The 19628-nt window shown below is 49.9% G+C and overlaps 1 protein-coding gene across 1 annotated transcript; it reads left to right on the forward strand.

Annotated features, from left to right (window-relative positions):
* Nucleotides 1–5214: 5214 nt before the first annotated feature.
* Nucleotides 5215–11615, forward strand: LOC141948043 (zona pellucida sperm-binding protein 3-like). Its single transcript, XM_074880005.1, has 11 exons — nt 5215–5622; nt 6364–6482; nt 6567–6670; nt 6881–7058; nt 7134–7254; nt 7357–7448; nt 7518–7663; nt 7936–8055; nt 8289–8415; nt 9064–9120; nt 11561–11615. Exons 1-11 carry the CDS (start codon nt 5215–5217, stop codon nt 11613–11615), a joined length of 1527 nt encoding a protein of 508 aa, XP_074736106.1.
* Nucleotides 11616–19628: the final 8013 nt, after the last annotated feature.

Raw genomic sequence — 19628 nt, forward strand, 5'->3', positions numbered from 1 at the left:
AATTAAGCACTGCTGCAATTTTTAATGAGGTGCCAGAAGGTACCATTAATATTATTTAGCACCCAGATGCTGGGCTGGGGGAATGAAGCCATTAACCACCCCCAGCTCCTTGATGGGCAGCAGGATGAGTTGTCCACATGTCCAGAACATCTTTAAGGGTCCTGAGATGGTGCCAGCATCCCTGGGGATGTCTCTTCCAGCTGGGAGCTTTCTGGGGTATTTCTCTGGGTAGATTTGAGGGGGTTTTTTTTGCAAAATGCAGCCTGGGCCGTGCAGGGAAGGGAGATCCTGAGTGTGACAAGGGAGAAAATCATAATTAAGCTACATCAGCCCAGGGAAAATGTTGATTAGGTTGGCTCAGGCTGAGGAGCTGTACTGAACTGTGAGCTTCTACTTGGGGCTGAGCTGCTCACTGCTGTCCCGGGGTGGATGCTTTGGCACGGGATAAAGCACTCCAGGAGGAGCTTAGTTGTTCCGTCGTCCCCTGGTGCCATTCTGCTTTTGGGTCTGTCCAGATGATGGGTCTTTTTGGGGGAGGAAGTCATTCATCCTATTCTTCAAGGTCTCCTTAATCCAACACGCTGGTTTATAGATGCTGTGGGTGAGACCCAGGCAGAGACAAGGCTGGTCAGCCATGACATTGTGGTTCTGCAGGGTTTTTTCCATTTCCCAAAAGCCCCAACATCCTTCTCCACCCGCTCCTGGGTAACAGTGAACCTGGCACTGGGAAAGCTGGGAAAGTGGGATTTAACATGGATGCAGAGCGCGCAGGACCCGGCCCTGAGACCTGGCAACAGCTCAGCTGCCGGAGCTTGCTTGTGTTTGCTCTCATCCCTCCCGGGAGCAGGCGAGGCTGTGAGTTCATTCAAACACCCTTGATGGGTAGAAAACAATATAAAAATCACATTTGTCAGGTTATTTCAGAAAGCGCTGGGGTGAGTCTCTCCCCAGCGCCGATCGATGGCAGCTTGATTCTTCCCATCAATAATAAATAAAGGGCTCCTGCTTCTTCTGTTGACCTAATTCTGGAGGGTGGGGAGGATAGAGATGCTGAGCCGTGTTGTGGCCTCCCCCTGAGGACTGCATGGGCTGGATGATGGGATGGGATGGGATGGGTGATGCCCTTGCAGTGCTGGGGTGGCATTGCTGCTTGTCCCTGTTGTCCCCTTGTCCTGCCCTGGTTCATGGATGGGGCTGTGTCCCTACAGGCAGCGGGGATGCTCTGGAAACCCTGTGAGGTGGGTTGGACCCAAGAGTTGCCCAGCACCCATGGGTGCCCCTGCCCTGTGGTGTGGGTCAGTGTTGTTTTCCAGAGATGAAGGATTTGCAAGAAGCACTATTTTCTACATGAGCTTGTTTCCGTGGGTGATGTGCTCTTCATCAGGATGAGCAGGATCCGGCTCCTACACTGTCCCCAAATACTCAATTCTTGGCCTCCAAACTGCCAGGCCAGACCCGAATTCAGCTGGAAAGCTCAGAGCAACCTGGCTGAGCTGCTTTCTGAAAACATAATACATGACTTTCTGGGAAAGCAGAGCCCAGGAACAGCCCCAGGGCTGGATCTTCCTGCTGCTCAGCTGATGAAAGCAAGGAGCAAAGGCCTGAGGCCAAGGCTGTGAGCCTGAGGGGGAGCTTGTCTTAGGCAGAAGGAATTTTAAAAATCTCTTTCTACCTCTGCTTGTAGCTTTTCCCGAGAAGCAACATCCAAAAAAGATTTAAATCTGTCTAAAAATCCAGAATTAGTTGTGAACAACCAGTTTTCATTGTATTTCCCTTTGGTTTCCTCCTAGTGCAACAACTGGGATGGAGAAACCACCCAGCTCCGTGCCAGCTCTGCTCGGGGAGTTTGCTATGGGCACGTCAGAGCCCATGCAAAGTGCTGGCATGCTCAAAAGCTCCTTTTTGGCAACAAAAAAGGCCGTGAAAAACTCTCCACTTGTGCCATTGATCCTGGTACCCAAATCCTTTTGATGGGTGATGAAGAGTGCCATGGTATTCCCAAGTAAACCACATGGAGTCGGCACTTTCAGAGCCAGTTTCTCCCTCCCAGAACCCATTTTTCGGAGCCAAATCCCAAGCGGGTTATTCCCTGCAGCCACAGTGCATCTGGTCCCGCTAAGTCAGAGTTAATGGAGGAGTTGAGAGACATTTTAATTACAGATTTGGCTATCCTGCGTGATTTATCCTGGGTAACTCGAGCAATTTATCCATCAGCAGTTATAAGGTATCTGAAGCAGAAAGAAAGCGCAGGGAGTATTTATCGCGGTGACTCAGAAGTCGTTTAAGAGAGATTTGAAACGAAACGGTGATGTTGCTTAAAAAAACCCTACCTGGCATTAAGAAGTTGTCTCCAGCCAGGGAAATTAATGAGCAATATCATTCTGAAACTGCAATTCCCCTTTTTTCCTGCGTTAGTCAAGCGGGGTTCGTTTCTCTTTGGGATGCGCAGCCGAAGCATGGCGTGGGGACGAGGGAATTGGGGTGACGTTTCAATGTCATTTTACGATCGTTACTCACAGCGGGTGAGACAAACCCCCCTGGCAATGCTTTCGCAAGCGGGATCTGAGCCTCTGCGCTGCGGGCTCGGCGATAACATCATTTTCTTGGGGATGAGTGGCGAGAAGTTGGTGTTGCTTAATGAGCCTTAGAGAAGCATGTGCTGTCTCAGGTAAGGAGATGTTTCTTAAATATTGCCAGAGAAGCATTCAATTCCCCTATTAATACAGTATTTAACACTCCAGTGAAAAAGCACCCTGGTAAATAAATGGATGCCTTTGGATGAGCCATCTAGAGAAAAAGTGCTGACAGTGCACTTCTTTTCCATGCCCGACACAGAAATGATTTTTCTCATCTTAGGTCGTGAAGTTGTGTATAAAAATTAAAAATTCAGGAGGAGACCCATCCCAAAGGGAGGATGTGATACTGCTTCCCACAGCATGGGTAAAAGAATTCCAGCTTGGGACTTGTCCTGTCCAAAGGTTTTCCAAGGAGCATGGATGGGGTGTGTGCAACCGTTGGCCTTCCCCTTCTAGCAGGGACTCAGTAAAGACCCTGAGCTCTTGGTAGCCGAGGGAAGGACAGACCACTGCTGCAAAAAAGGAGATGTCCCCCAGTGTCCTTCATTCCCAGAGGAAATCTATAGTTGGAGGGCTTTGCAGATGGAAACGGGTATTCCTTCAGAGCTATTAAATACAGATTATAGTGATGGATGTTGCACTCGCTGTGGCTCATGAGCTGAGAGGGGGTGGATGGGGGTTTTTTTTGCTGCCTATTGATCTCTTTTTGCACCCAAATGAGAATAAAAGCTGTTCACCTCCCAGCAGGTTCAGGCTTTTAAGGCCAGTGGATCTCCCATCCCTGTTTCATCCCAGATGCCTGAATTTATTTCCCACCATCCTGCTCCCAGTGCTTCGACCTGCCAGACTTTGGCTGGAGCTATGGCAAGGTGTGAGAAACACACCTTTGAGCAGAGAAACTTTGGGCTGTGTTAGCGTGAGACATGGGGCTCAGGCTGTACGTGGCTCCTTGTTTTTCTGGATGAGCTGCCTCTCTCCCTTTGGAGCAGGAGCAAAGGGGTGTGGGGTGTATGCACCCATCCACGTAGACCTGGTTCCTCACGGAGATGGTTTGCAGGAGGTTGGATGAATCAAGCCCTGGGCCTTCAGTGCCGTGTCCTGCTGGCAGGCTGGGCAATGGGGCTGTGAGCAGCATGAGCACCATCTCCCCTCCTCCTGGATGCCTTTGGCTCCAGGAGACCCCTGGGAAACCAAGCTTATGTGGCTCTGCAGGGTAGAAGACACTGACCTAGCACAGGGGATGAGCTGGGTTTGGGGATGATCCACTGCTTGCTGAATTAATAAAGAAGGCTTGAGCCACCAGAGAGGTTTTTCTTGTTGTATCATTTATTCATCACTCATAAAAGTATCAGGGGCAAGTCTGGGACATGGAGATCATCCTAGAAAAGGATGGCATGAATGTGTGTGGCATTATTCATGCTTCAGGGAGATAATACCTAATGCCTAATGCATGGGCCAGCAAAGGAAGGGGATCCCACCAGGAATTTGTGTGCACCCCCATGGTCTTGGTGGGAGCTTTGCTTATTCAGCTCATCACTGAGGTCTCCCCTACAAGCAAATAGTGCAGGTCCCCCCACCCCAAAACCATCCCACAGATCCTAGCAGACCAGGAGGAAGATGCTTCAACCAATGAAACCCATTTCCCTGGGTACCCATATAAAGCACCATTAGAAAGGCACCACAAATACTCAGGCTAAAAAACCCCTCCCGGCTTGTTCAGCTGCACTGTTGAAGAGCAGGTGTGTGTAGGGCATCAGCCCCATGTCAAGGGGACCCCACTCACTGGGCTCTGACACTGCAGCAAGCAACTTTGAGTGACCCCCAACCTCTCCATCCAGCTTGGTGATGTAGAGCCATTAGTCATTGTACTGTACACATGAGCAGCTGTGCCAATTAGCATAATTAACACACGAGGGCCAATTAATCTCTTGATTATGCCTGCCATTCACTTATCAGCTGCTATTATGGGAAGATCGGCTTTTGTACCTCTGCTTTCTATGCAAATAAGCTGGTTATGATGCCTTCATTACTCGATATACAATTACTCAGCGCAGATACCCATGAAATCGAGCACGGACAGATTGCCAACACACATGGGCCAGAGCCCAGGTGGATTTCGCAGTTAAAGTCCTCTCCATTTCTGAACGTGTCACCTCAAGTGGTGCTCCAGGAGCTGGGTTTTGGGGAATTGCTGATGCTGATGATGTGGGGGAAACCAGGGGAGAAATGCCTGTGGGATCCTGACTGAGCCCTTGCCATGTTGGTGGCCAAAATTGGCTCCATCTCATATAGCAAGAAGGACACGGGCAGAGGTATAAGGGACAAAAGCAGACAGCTTGTGGTCAGCTGGCCACCAAGGTGGCAGCAACTGATGCCAACCCAAACAAGCAAGACAGAGGGACATGGGACAAACTGCTCCAGGGCAATTCCCAGATGCAGGTCCAGGGAAATCGCCCTCCATGCCCCGAGAGGGAGGAATGATCCCAGCTGGGTCCTGTTGTCCTGAGCTGCTCCTGGCTGGGTGGAGGCCTTCCTGCTGGCCCCAGGTGTGCTCCATCTGGGCTGAGCTGCTGGGAGTGTTATTATAAAAGGCTCCTGAGCAGCATCTCTTCCATGAGCTGGTTTTCCTGGAGTCAGGATGGGGTCTAGAGGCAGCCTGGGCTTTGCACTGTTTTGCTGGGTGCTGGCTGAAGCAGTGTCTTACAGCCCCTGGGGTTTCCCTCAAAGAAATTCAGGGGTCTTGAGGGTCCGTGGGGACTCCTCTTGGATCCGGCCTCATGTGCCTTCCTTTTCCCAGCCCTCTCCCTGGGCATGGGTGGATGTGTCCCAGCTCCAGGCTGCAGCCCCACTGCACCCCGTGGCCGTGCAGTGCCAGGAGGCGCAGATGGTGGTCACAGTGCACAGGGACCTCTTTGGCACAGGGCGCCTGGTCAAGGTTGCGGACCTGACCCTGGGCTCTGCTGCTTGTCTGCCTGTGGCCCAGAGCGCTGCTGAGGGCACAGTGACCTTTGTGGCTGGACTGCATGAGTGTGGCAGCACCCTGCAGGTGAGGTGGGATGCTGGGATGAGGGGCTGCTCCATCCCTGGTAATGCTGTGTAGGGAATGGACCTTCTTTGGGCTTTGACCAGTACTAGGGGGGTAAATGGGAATTATTGAGGACAGCTTAACTTCTAGATAGCAATGTGCTGTCATGCTGCTTAATTCATCTTGGCAGAGGTCTTGATGCTAGAAATGATGTGGTAAAGGTGATGTCAGGGTTTGGGGTGAGGAGGGGCTCATCTGGTTGCAGCAGATCTCCAGGAGGTGTGGTGTGACCATAGAAGAGCTAGTTTTTGGGAGTATGGGTACTATCCTCATCCATGCAACTGGATGCAGGAGTATATGGGAGAACTGGGCACAGCTTGAAACTGCAGTGGCTGTTGCTGGGCAAGTAGGGAAAGGGGCTTGCTGGGAACTTGCTGACCTCCTCAGCAGGAGAGGAGAAGGGCTGCCTGGAGCTGGTGTGCCCCACTTCACCTGGGGGAGGTTTGCAGACCTACAGCCCCTGCCCTCCTTATGTGGGTACTTGCTGGAGTGCCAAAGTCCTTGAGACTGACCTCCTACAGTGCTGGCACCTTGTTGGGATGTCAATGAGAAGCTTCATGGCATCCTATAGGCCCTGGATTGGTAACATGGAGGACAGCCTGTGTCTTTACAGCTGATGGACCTGGGCATCTGATGGCGCTGAGCTTCTGGTTGACTGGTTTGTTTTACTGACTTACCAGCTCTCCCAAATCTTCTTTCCAGATGACCCCAGACTCCTTGATCTACAAAACAATTTTGTCCTACAAACCTACTCCTTCTGGCAACCTGGTCATTGTAAGGACCAACGCAGCTGTGGTTCCTATTGAGTGTCACTATCCCAGGTGAGCAAATGGGGGCTGTGTGTCTCCTCCTATGGACCTGAGCTGATGGTGGCATCTTTGCTAACACACATATCTTCTATTTAGGAAGAGCAATGTGAGCAGCAATGCCATCCAGCCCACGTGGGCTCCCTTCCGCTCCACCCTGTCGGCAGAGGAGAGGCTGATGTTCTCCCTACGCCTCATGAATGGTGGGTGCAGATCTGGCGGTCCCTTTTCCCTCTGGTTCCTGGTCCTGCCAGCTCTTGGCCACATAGTGAGAGTCCAGAGCTATAACCTGGGCTAAAATCAAATCTTGCAGAAGTGACATGGGGTTGCTGCTCAGTTAAGAGGTCCCATATACAAGAGAGGGCAATGTGTTTTCCTCCAAGTTGACCTGTAACCTTGAATCTACCTTCCAGATGACTGGAGCACTGAGAGAATCTCCAATGGTTTCCAGCTGGGGGAAAGCCTGCACCTCCAGGCTGATGTTGCTTCTGGGGACCATGTACCTCTAAGGCTCTTTGTGGATGACTGTGTTGCTACTCTGAGTCCAGACAGGAAATCCTTTCCCCGATATGCCTTGATTGACCTCAGCGGGTAAGGGGTGCAGTGCTCTCTGGGTGCTACTGCTGTAGCTGGCTGGGATGTCTCTGACTTCTGACCCTTGTCCAGGTGCTTGGTGGATGGGAGATCAGATGACACCACTTCAGCTTTCATCTCTCCAAGGCCGAGGCAGGAAACACTGCAGTTTGTGGTTGATGCATTCAAGTTTGTGGGAGATGACAGGAATTTGGTGAGATGTGGTGTCCATCCCTCCTCTCCCAATGTGTTTAGAAGATGTGCTGTTCTGTGTGAACAAATTTAACCTTGGATGTTGGTTTAATTTCCCTTCCAGATCTACATCACCTGCCACCTGAAGGTCTCCCCAGCTGATCAAGCCCCTGATCCATTGAACAAGGCCTGTTCCTTCAACAAAGCCAGCAGCCTGTGAGTAGCTGGTGCATGTAGGGAGGGGACCAGCCTGGAGAAGAGAGCTTACAGGTGATTCTGTTTCAGTTGGGCTCCTGTGGAGGGTACTGGAGACATCTGCAGCTGCTGTGAGACTGGCAACTGTCCATTGTATGGAGGATACTCCCGGAGAATTAACCCTCCAGCCAGATGGCTAGGGAGGCGCTTGAAGAGAGACATCTCTTCCAAGCAAGGTAGGGCTCTGTCCAAAATGTACCCCCAAGGCAGGGACACCCTTCAGGCTGGGATGGCCAAGATGCTGGAAGATCTTTAGCAAATGCATCTCATCTTGAGGACAAACCTAGCTCTTCTCCAATGTCCTTGGGCAAGTAACTGTTGGTGTGTCCTTGTATTTAAAGCTACTAGGAATCTGCTCTTGCATGGTCTACACTTCTGTAAGCCCTGAAATCCAGACTAAGCAGGAATTACTTCCCCTATAAACTCATTCATATTCATCTTTTCTTAGGTGGGTCCTCAAGGGCAGCAGAGGCTGAAGTTTCAGTTGGACCACTGTTAATCCTTGATTCAGCTCAGGGATTATGGAGTTCCTCTGGAGGCCTTGCACCAGCAGGGAAGACCCCACATGGTATGTGTTTTTGGGAGGTGTTTTTTATTTGATTGCCCTCAGGTGTCAATTGAAGGTGACTCCAGGTTGATCTACTCATGGATCCCCCATGATGTCACACCTGGACAGACTTTCTAGTATAATCACCAAAAGACAGTCTGGAGGACTTCTTCCCAAAGCTGATTGCAAGTTCATCCATTGGCTGATGGTGGGAAGCCATTAAATGTGTAGTAAGTGGCTCTTGTCTCTTCCAGGTGCTGCTGAAGGACTTCCTATGCTGGTCCAAGTTGCCATGCTCACAGCAGCCACTGTGCTGAGCTTAACTGCTCTTGGACTGTTTCTTGTGTGCAGAAAATATAGCTACCCTTCTGGAGTGTCACTGTAACTCCTCAACCCTAATAAAGAGAAATGTTTCTGTCCTCCCTTGTGTTCTTGGTGGGGAGGAGGGACAGCATTCAGCCTCTGGTCTGCTCGGATGGGAGTTGTGCCTGTGCCCATGCACCAGCCTCCAGGTAAGCCATCTCCTGGGGTGGTCACAAGCTCTAGGGAAGCTACGAATGAACCAGTGGTGGGACCAAAGATATGGAGTGCCGTTGCCACCTCAAAGCGTCTCCCAAACCACAGCACATGGAGATGGAAGGTGCCTCTCAGCAGGAAGGATTTCCAAATGTCCAGCGCTGCTGTTGAGGCTCCCTATATGTTGTATGCTTGTGCAAAGCTGTGCCTGACAGCAAGGAATCCTGAATACTGTCTGCAAGCAAGGTATGGTTCCTATTGTCAGGCAAATGAGGGAAGAACTGATGCTGCTAACAGATGCTAAATGGATTCCTGACTCTAGAAGTCCTGTTTGCTGCTGCTTAGCAGGGGTGATACTGGAGGAGTGATAACAGCAGCCCTGTCTTGGGCTTGTTGGTGTGAGTTGTTGCAGCCTGGCTGAGGAGACACTACCTCTTTAAGGGCACAACAGCAGCTCTGACTTGGGATTTTTGTGAGTGCTGGGGCTGAGTATGGCTTCTGCTGGGAGAACAGGGAAAAACTTGGTGTTAGAGATGGGCAAGGGCTGAAGATGGGTGTTGCTTCTAGCTGGTATGGCCTCTGCTGTACAGAGAGCAGGGAGCAATGGCTGGATGGGGAGGTAGAACTGGTGACTTTGTAGTTAGGAGGAAGGGGACAAATAAGGAAAGCTACTGGTCCACCTACACTAAACAGATTTTTTTTTTTTAAATATGAAGCTGCAGAGGGGAGAAGCCCTCAACCAGTAGGTCTGCCTAGACTATTATCACCTCTCTTTGCAGTAGCCTTGGGTACTCCATCCCTGCTGTGCTGAAGGAGATGTACTACAGGGCACAGGAGTCCTTATCACACTTAAATTGAGCCAATAGGCACAAGACAGGCCTTCAAGCTATGTTAAATAGCTCTCCTTGCTCTGTGGCTTTCCCTCCTACACAGCATAGGCTTATCCTGACTGATTGGTTTAGGCTGCTGAAGACTTGAAGTGTCTTCTGTCTGGTGGAATTCAAGTTGGGTATGAACTCCTGGTATCTCAGTGCCTAACGTGGTGAGCTGAACACCGGTTGCACTTCTCAGGAGCTCGAGTAACACAAATATTTAACAAAAGTGGTTTGTGTACCCTGGGCTGTGTCACTTACAGTGATGTGACCCAGGGAGCAGTGGTCACCTCCAGTCCAGCCTTGAGGCTGTGGGACTTTGATAGCCCATGGCTGGAGGGCCATGTGCTTTGAAGTGCCACCTGGTATAAAGATCACAGCTCTGCATCAGGTGAACTAATCACCTTGTTTTAGGTAGTGTGGGACCCTGTGCTCCTGGGTGAGCACAGCAATGGAGTCAAATTCTCTGAAGCATGCTGGTGCTGGTGACCCTTGTGTACTTTGCAGGGAGAATCCCCAAGCCTGTTGACTCTCCTCCATCCTTCTGGTCTGAATAACCTTATACCTCATGTTCTTTCTACATCCTGGGGGCAGTCAAAGACCTGATGCTTACACCATCCTTTTCTGAGCTGAGGAAACTGCTCTTGGTCCCAGATAAAGAGTAAAACAGGGCAAAGCATCAAGGCTGACTCAGAACAGTGTCAGCAGCCCCAGTTCTCAGATGTTTGATCTCTGCTTTTGCTAGTGCCTTCTGAAAACTGTTACTGTTAAAGGCATTACCTAAATTTGGCAGCTGAAAGCTGGAAACAACACTTTTGCCCTGAAGCTCTTCAGCTGCAATCCCCTAGCCACTAGCTTGCAATGCAGTGATGTTGATTCTCCATACAACATACTCCAACAAAGCCTGAGCACAGCTACAACTCTGCAAATGAGCCTTCCCTAACATGGAGAAATCAGCTTGGTGCTTGTTTTCCATGGGCTTGGCAGAGTGTAGAGCAGGAACCCCTTCCCCAGGCAAGCTTGGTTTGAAAGCCCAGGGAAGATGTGCTTAGGGCAAGTATTTCCTGCTTTTGTTTTCAACTAATTAGGCAGCCGAGCTGAAATAATCAGGTGAAAAGATGAAGTAGACATGTAAGCTTTTTTTTTCCCCTGGTATCTTCCCAGATCGGGCTGTCAGCCTTCATGTTTTATGCACAAGCTCCTTCCTGAAGGAGTTACAGAAGACTAAAAACCCCTTTTTTCTTATATTTTACCTTGACAGGGTGACATGCACTGTGTGTCTGGGTTGAGTGTGTGGTCAGGCTGTGATGTTACCCTTCCAAAAGTGTGTTGGTGTTCCTCCCAAGGGCATGAAGACTCAGTTGTGCCCTCTGGGTGGGAGCTGAAGATTGTCCTTCACAAGAAATCCTAAATCTTCTAACCATCTGTTTTAAGGCTCCTCATTCATCTCTAAAGTCACTTGCTTCCCAGCCTCCAAAGAAATCTGCCCCTGAGCAGGATCTGCTGCTCTTGTCACTGCTGTCCTATGCCACAGGGGTTTGATGGAGACCTGTGTTCCTCTGGGTGTCACCTCCCCTGCAAGATCTTCCAGCTGTGAAAGCCCAATCCCATGCTGAGCAGGTGCTGCCAGCACCACTTCCCTTTCTAAACCTGTGAGGAGCTTAATAAATAAGACAAGCTTTGTGGTTAATCTTAATTGAAGATGTGGATTTGTGATGTCCCCTGGTGCAGGCTCTAAGGAGGCAGACAGCAGCATGGGGCTTCTCTCTGCTCTAAGGGCTTCAGCATCCAGGCTAGGAAATGGAGAGGAAATGTGGATTTTTTTTTTTTTAATTATGGCATGGAAGTCCTCCTTGCCTATGGTGCTCTCCCAGAAATGCAGTGGTCAGGGAGCACTTGAGGAGCTACTGGACAAATGCCAGCATGGGAAGGGATTGCTCTGAGCTGTGCCAAGTGTGGGGCTGCACATGTTGCTTGTTGACCCATACATTCAATTTGGTTATTGCTGGAAATACCCTCCTGAGTTAATCTTTTAGCTGTGATGGAGAGAAACCTTCATTAGTGAGCTGGCAGGTAATCCATGCCCAAAGCCTGAACCCTCTTTGTCTTTTGATGACCTGTGCTCATGATGCCGGCAGCAGCCGAAGTGGCTGGGCATCGCGTGGGGAGAAGAGCCTGATGTTTGGGCTCTGAGCCCTGTTGGATCTGATCCTATTAGCACTAATCCCTCAGCCTGTGCTCAGATCCTTTTTTTGAGGCCTGTCTTCAGCAGGAAGGACTTGTGCTGGGAGATGATGTGCTCTGGGCTGTCCTCCCCTTCTGCCAACCCCCTTCCCAGCCCCGAAGGCCTGCACATCAGCTACTGTTGCTTACAAAACTGTTGGCTTCCCCCGTTGTAGCTAACACATCTGTGGATTTTAGCATTATAATTTAACACAGTTTATTAATTCTTTAATAAATTATTAATACCAAGCCAATCTCTTTTTTTTTTTTTCCCCCTGTTTACTGGGAAAAAACTTGATAGGAGAGCTGAGAAGGAGAAGGGTTTGGTGGAGAAATGGCTCCCAGAAATCCAGCCCAGAGCTAAGGCTCCCAAAGCTGGGATTGCTGTAGGTGGATTAAGGAGCTGGGAGGCAAAGGTGTCTCTTGGAGGATGATGAAGCGTTCATCCGATTAAGGGACCAGGCAGAAATTTGCCTCTGGATGCTCCTAAGAATTGGGCAGTGCCAGATGCTGCTCCACTGTCCCCAAAGGCACCGACCAAGACCTCTTGCTGGACTAGTAGGTGACTGCTGGTCTATTTTTCCTGTCTGGTTTAACACAGTCCTGTACAGTCCTGTGCAATTGCTTGATGAATGAAGAGAGAAAGTGCAGGGCATGTGCTGGTGGTGACACCCAACTTACCTGCTCTTCCCCACCTGTGAGCCCTATCAATCCCAGTCCCATAACTGCTGCTTCTGGACTTTATTAACATTCATTTCCCTTGCATACATGAGCATCTGAGTAAAGACTTAATTAGAAAGCTGTAAGTTGCTGTCAGAACAATAAATTTGTGGGAATTAATAATGTGAACAAGGATGCATCGTGGTTATTCACGTGTGTCTCCAGCTTGCTGTAAGTACCCTGTTATATAGAGATGTTGGTGATAGGCTATAAGTGGCATTCAAGGCAATTAATTAAAAGAAAATTAATTTACCACATAGGGGAACAATCAAGTGGTACTTACAGGAATTTCAGGGTAAAAGTGAGCCGCTTCGTATGTTCATTTGCAAATTTGTGCTGTTCTGTGGAAGTGGTGTGAGCATCAGTGCCCATCTCCCTTCTGCACAGCAGGAGCTGCTGTGTCCTTCCATCTCTGGGCATGGCCCATCTGTTATTAGACAGCAAGAACAATTAAAGCCAGAGTAAAATAATTAATGGAAAACTTTTCCAAGAAGTGAGTTGGGGCTTGTAGAAACTCACTTTTGCAGGGAGTCTGGGTGGATTTGGAGGTCCTGTTGCCTGCACCTTGGGGGTAGCCTGGCCACATCCCCGTGAGGTTGATGTTGGAGAGCCAGCAGCAGCCCTGGACCAGCCTGGATGCACTCGCACAACCAGGGAAGGCTGCACAAGCTTTTTGCACTGCTGTGGCATCTGAGGGCAGACTGGAGGTGACCTCTATGGAGATGCAGCAGCAACCAGGGAAAGGGAAAGTTGAGGGGAAAAGGAGGAAATATTCATTTTAGGGATTCCTTAATGTCTTGTTACAGCATCCAAAGAGTTTGCATAGCTAGACATCCTTCTCTCTGGCCATGGTTCACCCTAACCCTCCAACTCAAGGGACTGCAGTTTACTTTTAAGCAGGATATTTGACATGGCAAGACTTGAGGTGCTTCAGTTCATCCCACGGGATTATCCCCTTCATGGCACTGCCATCCATCCTACAGCAGAAGGGACCTTTCTGAAAAGGATTCCTGGTCTGTTAAGATCGCTGAAAAAAAAAACCCAACCAAAATTTCCAAATCTGATTGAAATTTCCAGGTCACTGCAGCCAGGGTGTTATTTCAGGGGTTTGTTTTCTAGTTTTGAAAGAAAGGAACCTCCCCTGTTATCCCTGAGCTACCCGCCTTGCAATTAAAGACAAACAAAGCCTGGTTTGTGGAGCCCTGCAGCCACAGGGAGGTACATCTGCCCAGCCAAAGGACTTCCCAGTCTTATTTACTGTTTTTTAAATTTTGTTTCCCCAAGCCAAGAGCCCTCTTGCCTTAAATGCTGCATGAGTATTGCTGCAGACCTGGTTATTTAAATAGGAAGCTGCAGGCACCCATGCCCCGTGGTGCAAGGGGCTCCTTTCCACCCTCGTTTTACCCCTCTGAATAAGATCCCTGATGTTCCAAGGATCCTATTTCTGCTCCAAATCTCTTCTGGATCTCACCCTGCTTTTTTGGCTGCGCTTTGACCCCAGCATGGGAGCTTTAGGCTTGTTCTCCTACTGCAGAGGTGTCCCTGCATCAGCAGCTCCTGGAAGCCTGTGAACATAGGGGAAGCTCATTAAAAATAAATAAATATTCCCTGTACTAAAAAAAAAAAAAAATCAGGAAAAATGCCCTCTGGTGTTTTAAAATGTTATCTTTTTTTTTTTTTTTTTTTTTAAAAGCTGTTTGCAGAGAGGGGCCCTGCAAGAGGGGCTTTTCCTTTGCTGATGTTATGTGGGGCTGGCTCTTGCACCAGCCCGGATGCGAAGGGTCCAGGAATTGCTTTCCTGAGTCATTTCAGGTTGAGGACATGACATGAGTTGTGTCCTTTCTCAGCCCTCTGCATCCAGACATTAAAGAGGCCATTAAACTTTGCTGCCCAAATTTATGCATTAAGCATGTACAAACTGGCAGCTGAGTATCAGGGCTAATTTCCTAACGATGTACATTATTAATGCCCTGCCTGCACATGTTCAAGGAAATTGCTACTCATTTTTTTTTCCCTCGTCCATCTTTTTATCCACTTCTCGTGTTTTTGCTGCCAGAAAAGATGTGCTGTGGTGTAAATGAAGATGAAGGAGCAAAAGCCATTTGAAAACACCGCCAGTAAATTAAAGTTTTGCAGTATTTGCTGAGATAATTTAGCGTAATTCCCTGCTAATGAATTAATGCACCGCTTCTTGTTCATTATAGCTTTCCTAATTTGATTGGAGCTCTAAGTGCTAGCTAGCTTCATTACCAGCAAATATTAATGTAATAAAGTGGGTTTTGTTGTAGTCCTTCATTCCCAGCAAGCTTTGTACCCAGGTGATGTGCTGGGGAAGGGCTGGGAGGAGGAGAAAGGTCAGGGATGCTGCCTATCAGTGAGGCTTTACAGGTGCCCATCAGCTTCTGGGTGATCAGCATCATCTCTTGGTGGCCACGTCCAAGGGCCATGGGGTTGCCCAATCCTTGGCAAAACCCACCCCCTTTCCCTGCAGCATTGCAGACTTACAGGGAAGAAAACCAGAACTAAAAAGATGGTGATTGCATTAAATCCATCATCAAGTGTTGGCTCATCAGCAGAGCGAGGGGAGCAGCTCCATCCCACCGCAGCCTTGGCTTTGCTTTTCAATAAATATAACTTGCTCTTTAATAAGTATAGCTTGCTCTTTAATAAACACATTGTAGGAAAGGTAGAGAAGAAGAAAGCAGAGCACAGGAGACTTTCATTTCTGAAGACTGGTACCCAAGTGGTTTCAACGGCCACGCAGGGGAAAACATCTCTCTGCAGCCCCTCATACTTCTTTTTTCATCTTCCTCCCATAAACTTGCATCAGAGGCTTTGGCCAAGGCTGATGCCAGGATGGAGGATGCAGGGTCCCAGGGAGCCTTCCCACAATCCCGCCTGGGAGCTGGGAGGGACAGGACCAGCTCCGCCTCAATCATGTTCTTTGATGCAAATGCCTCCATGCATAATTTAAGCTCCGTGTTGCTTACACTGAGTAATCATCTCCGCTCTGGCTAAGAGGGGATGGAGAGGGAGAGCTTTCTTTTTTCGAGCCTTTTTTTTTTGTTTCCTCCCAAAAGTGTTTCCTAAATGCTGGGTGAATGGATTTTCCCATGCTGCATCAGGCACCTGCTGGAGCCTGAGATCTGGGCACCGTGCAGCATCCCAAAGGTGACCATGGATGATGTCCCAGGGCACCACATGAGTCAATCAGTGGGGAAATAATTTTTTTTTTTAATCCGTTGTTTGAGTCCATAGGTGCTAGTTGTGAAAAGACTTGTTTTAACGTAAAGCGGAGATGAGGATGTAATCCCATGACTCCAGGTGTCAATCCCATCCTGACACCTCCTGAGAATTTGGCTGCAGATTTTGCTGAACACGTTGGGTCCCACCTGACTCAGGTGGTCTTGGGGAGACATCTCTGCTCCCCCCCCCAAAGCCAGGGCATCGCCAGAGCCAGGGGCAGTGCTCCTTATTATGGGCTGGCACTGATGTCTTTGATTTTTCCTGTTGGTTTTTTTTCCCCTTCTAAGAGCCCCAACATTTTAATTATTTATTTGGAGCGTGATTGATGTTTTGTCTTACGTTGTTCTGCCAGGGGAGCCCCGGTACATTTTGGTTTAGTGAGATCTAATTAAGAAGTCCCATCAAGCATGTCATCCCTTGTCTTACAAGTACCTCCAGGGCTTCTCCAGCGCCGCTGCATTTCTGCAGGCTCAGCTGGACCTGATGGCTCTGGGGGGCCTGGGGCTCTTCTTGGGGGGTGCTGCCCTGCAAACGGTGGGTGCTCCTGCCAAGCACCCCTTGTCCCAGGGTCGAGGTAAGACCCAGATTGCTGCTGCCTCCAGGGTATAGAGGTAAGAAGCACTTTTGGTCTCAAACTTGCCCTTTCTGGCTGCATTTTGGGGGAGATGCTCTCCTCCTGAGAGCAGGATGCAGCCAGGCTGAAGCTACCCTGTCCCCATGCTCCCACTGGGGATGAAGCACGGGGTGATGACAACATTCATCCACGGAGGTGGTGTGAGATGGGGCCACCACGGCATTGGTGCCTGGCACAGGTCTCCGAAGGGGTGGTGAGGAGGGAGGCAGCCCTGCGTGGGGCACGCGTGTCCGTGTGCATGCGTGTACGTGTGTGTGCTCACTGCCACCCAGTGGTGGGAGAGCACCCAGCCATCACCCAGCGAAACACTTTTTATAAGGCGAGATAACATCATAAATAAATAGACGTTTCGCTTTGACATAGCAAGGGCCATATCCAGGTACCGGAGGGTTGAGCTCCAGGAGAGGTGGCCACTGGAGAAGTGGGTTTTGCTGGGCTGGAGATGATGGTGGAGCTGGCAGCTCAGCTCAGTTCAGGCAGAGACCCTCCGTTTGGCCTCCCACCACCCTGGCAGCATTAAATAGACTGGGCAGCCTCACCTGGGACACCCATCCACACCCTGCCTGTGGACCCAGGAGCACATTTAAGCTCAGCCTGGGGTTATTGGTCCCAGCTTGAGCTGTGCTGCAGGGATGCTGCTCTCCAGCCGTGCCCATTGACCACAAACTTATTCCCACCTTGCCTTGGACCTGCCTCATCCTCACCACCTTGCCTGATGCTCTGAGCTCTCTGTTGACACTGTTTTCCTCCTCATCTCCCCTTGCTCTCTTGCTGAGGGTAGGGTGAAGGCTCCTGCCTGCTGCTGGGTATCTATCCCAGCTCCCAATCCCTCTCTTTCCTTCTCCTGGCAGAGCAGGAAGTTTTCTGCAGCTGTCCAGCCAACACTGCTCCACCCTTGGGTTATCAGCCCCGGAGAAGGTTGGAGCCCACGACTCCATCCATAAGCATGGGGGAGCTGCCTTGGCCACAGAGTGACTGGCAGCCATCCTGTGGTACGGAGGCCTCCAGCAAGCTGTGAAATTACAGTCTGGCAAGTGCCAGGTGTAAATGAGGATTAATTTGTGGGCCATGGCCATGAGCACCCATTTCAGGCCCATGTCTGGCTGGGCTTGACTTATACATCTCCATCCCGTGGCTGCCGGGAGGGCTTGGCTGGCAGAGCCCGGAGAGAAGTGTGAGCAGGGATGCTGCCCTGCTTGGGATTTTAGTGCCAATTTCATCAGGGTGAATCTGTAACCCAAGTCACCGAGTGCCCTGATCCATGGCTTGGGGGTGCCCCTGAACCTGCCTTTCTCCTCTGACTGGGTTACCCTGGGCTGGGGGTGAGGAGGCAAAGGGATGCAGGATGCTGCAGGATGCTGTGGTAACGCCCCAGGGAGAGACAGATGGGTTCATGCTCAGGATGGACACAGTATCAACGTGCTGTGAGCAGTGTGGGTACACTTTGCTTAGAGCAGGGCTCCTTGCTTCCTCTCCATACAACCTTTTCTTGTGAGGAGATAACCACTCCCAGCGAGTTATCCAGCTCCGAAGCTGGAGATAAGCAGAGATGGGGAGGATGTGACCCCCGGCTTGCTGCACGGTGGAGCAAAATTAAGCTGGGGAGATGCAGCCGAGCTGCACCAGCCCACAGGGATTATAGTTTTTTAAGGGATGCTCCTTTACTCCCTGTGGAGTGCAGCACCTTGGCCAGATGGCTGAAGACAAAGGGGAAAGAGCCTTCATGGTCCCCTCACAGGGCCCAAGATGGATTTAACTCCCGAAAGCCAGAAAATGAGAATGAAGGAACACTCCTCTTGCGGCTCTAAAGAAGCAGCATCGTACGAAGCGCTGGTACATCACTTGCAGTAATTCAGCTGTGGAACAGTGAGGAACAAATAAGACAAGATGCTGTACATTAGCAGAGGCAGGAAGCATAGCCTTTCCCTTCAAAAACAAAGCATTTGTCTTCCAGCCACAGCGAGCAACCAGCCCCAAGCAGTGTGGGAGGGGGGCAGCTAAAATCCAGGGATGCTTTTACCAGCTGTTGAGATACAAGGGAGCTGGCTGTGGCCTGGTCTGAGCCAGGGCTATGTGAAATAAAGCCCATCTCTGTGGGGGGAGAGGTTGCTGCCATCTCCTGAGAGCGGATCATAATAGATTTCAACAAAAAAGCTGCACCTAATGTATGGGGACAGCTTCAGTTTTGGCTTCCCAGGGGTGATTGAGCACAGGGAGCCATGGGTGCAGTTTGGGCCCCCATCCCCTGCAGAATTGACCTTCCCAAAGCCCCACCCTGAGCCAGAGCTCTTCCTTAGACTGGAAAATATCCTGTTATCCACTTTGATGGCTGCCTTTCCTGTCAGAGAGCTCAAAAGTGAAGTCTCCCAGCAGTTGGGGGCTATTTTCAGCCCTTGCTGAAGCAAGACTTAGCAAGACGTCTTCTTCTGGGGGGAAACTTTCCAGCTGGATTTCGTGAGCTGGAGGGATTGGATGAGCTCGGAGGAGTTTCTTCAAAACACAAACCCCAGCAGAGCCTCTTTGTAATTCAGGTCAACTCAAATAGGAGCCATGGGGAGGGTCAGAGCTGGAGGATTCAAACACGAAGTCGAAATTCTACTTTAAACCCCATCAAAGCCTGGCTCTGGCTGGAGCAGCCGCCGAGCATCCTTCCCGGCCAAAAATCAGCAGGATGCATGGCAGAGGTATCCGCCATTCTGGGTCACTGGCTGGTCCGTGTTCTCATTTTATTTGCTGATGGTTTCTTTATTGCTTCTTGGAAGAAACATGAGCCCTTTGCCCCTTCCTTTTCCATCTCTGGCAACTCTCTAGTTGCTGTTTTGGGTGTTCCCAAACAGGTTTTGGGGGCCAGGGAGGGGTTCAGGATGGAGGACAGGGACATTGCCAGGATGCTGTGGGCAAAAGGCTTGTTAATTTGTTAATATATGATGCCAAGAGAAAGACAAGGTGTTTTCTCAGTCCAGCCCTGATTGCATCCCCCATTGCCCTCCCCATGGCCACAGGCTAACCCCGATGAGCTGGATATTGTCCCTGCAAGAGCAAAGTCCATTAATTCAACATCATTAATAACTAGGTTGGTGGTGCAATTAATAACAGCATTAATAACTTACTGGTGTAACAAAGCCATTTTTACCAGTTTGAATGCTTTATCCATATTTGTCTTAATAATCATTCCCATCCTCTTGAATTTTACCCTAAAAAAACCCCAAACCAGCAGGTTTTCCTGGTAAATAATAATAGCAAATCCCCTCTCAGTGTGCAGAGGAGCAGCAAGGACATTGTCTGTGGTTCTCCATATATCAGCAGTGGCTTTTATTACCCCTTACCCTGAGCAAAGGGGAGCAGAGGAATTGCCCCTGTCTCTGTTTACCCCTGTTTTATCG

The sequence above is a fragment of the Strix uralensis genome, chromosome 11 (genome assembly GCF_047716275.1).
Source record: "Strix uralensis isolate ZFMK-TIS-50842 chromosome 11, bStrUra1, whole genome shotgun sequence".
NCBI classification, from domain to species: Eukaryota; Metazoa; Chordata; class Aves; order Strigiformes; family Strigidae; genus Strix; species Strix uralensis.

Bases quoted from the DNA above. Each gene is read 5' to 3' on its own strand.
- LOC141948043 (XM_074880005.1), top strand. From the start codon at position 5,215: ATGGGGTCTAGAGGCAGCCTGGGCTTTGCACTGTTTTGCTGGGTGCTG. The intron at 6,671-6,880 runs GTGGGTGCAGAT...TCTACCTTCCAG, and splicing joins CTCCCTACGCCTCATGAATG to ATGACTGGAGCACTGAGAGA. The intron at 9,121-11,560 runs GTATGGCCTCTG...TGATGCCGGCAG, and splicing joins ATGGGTGTTGCTTCTAGCTG to CAGCCGAAGTGGCTGGGCAT.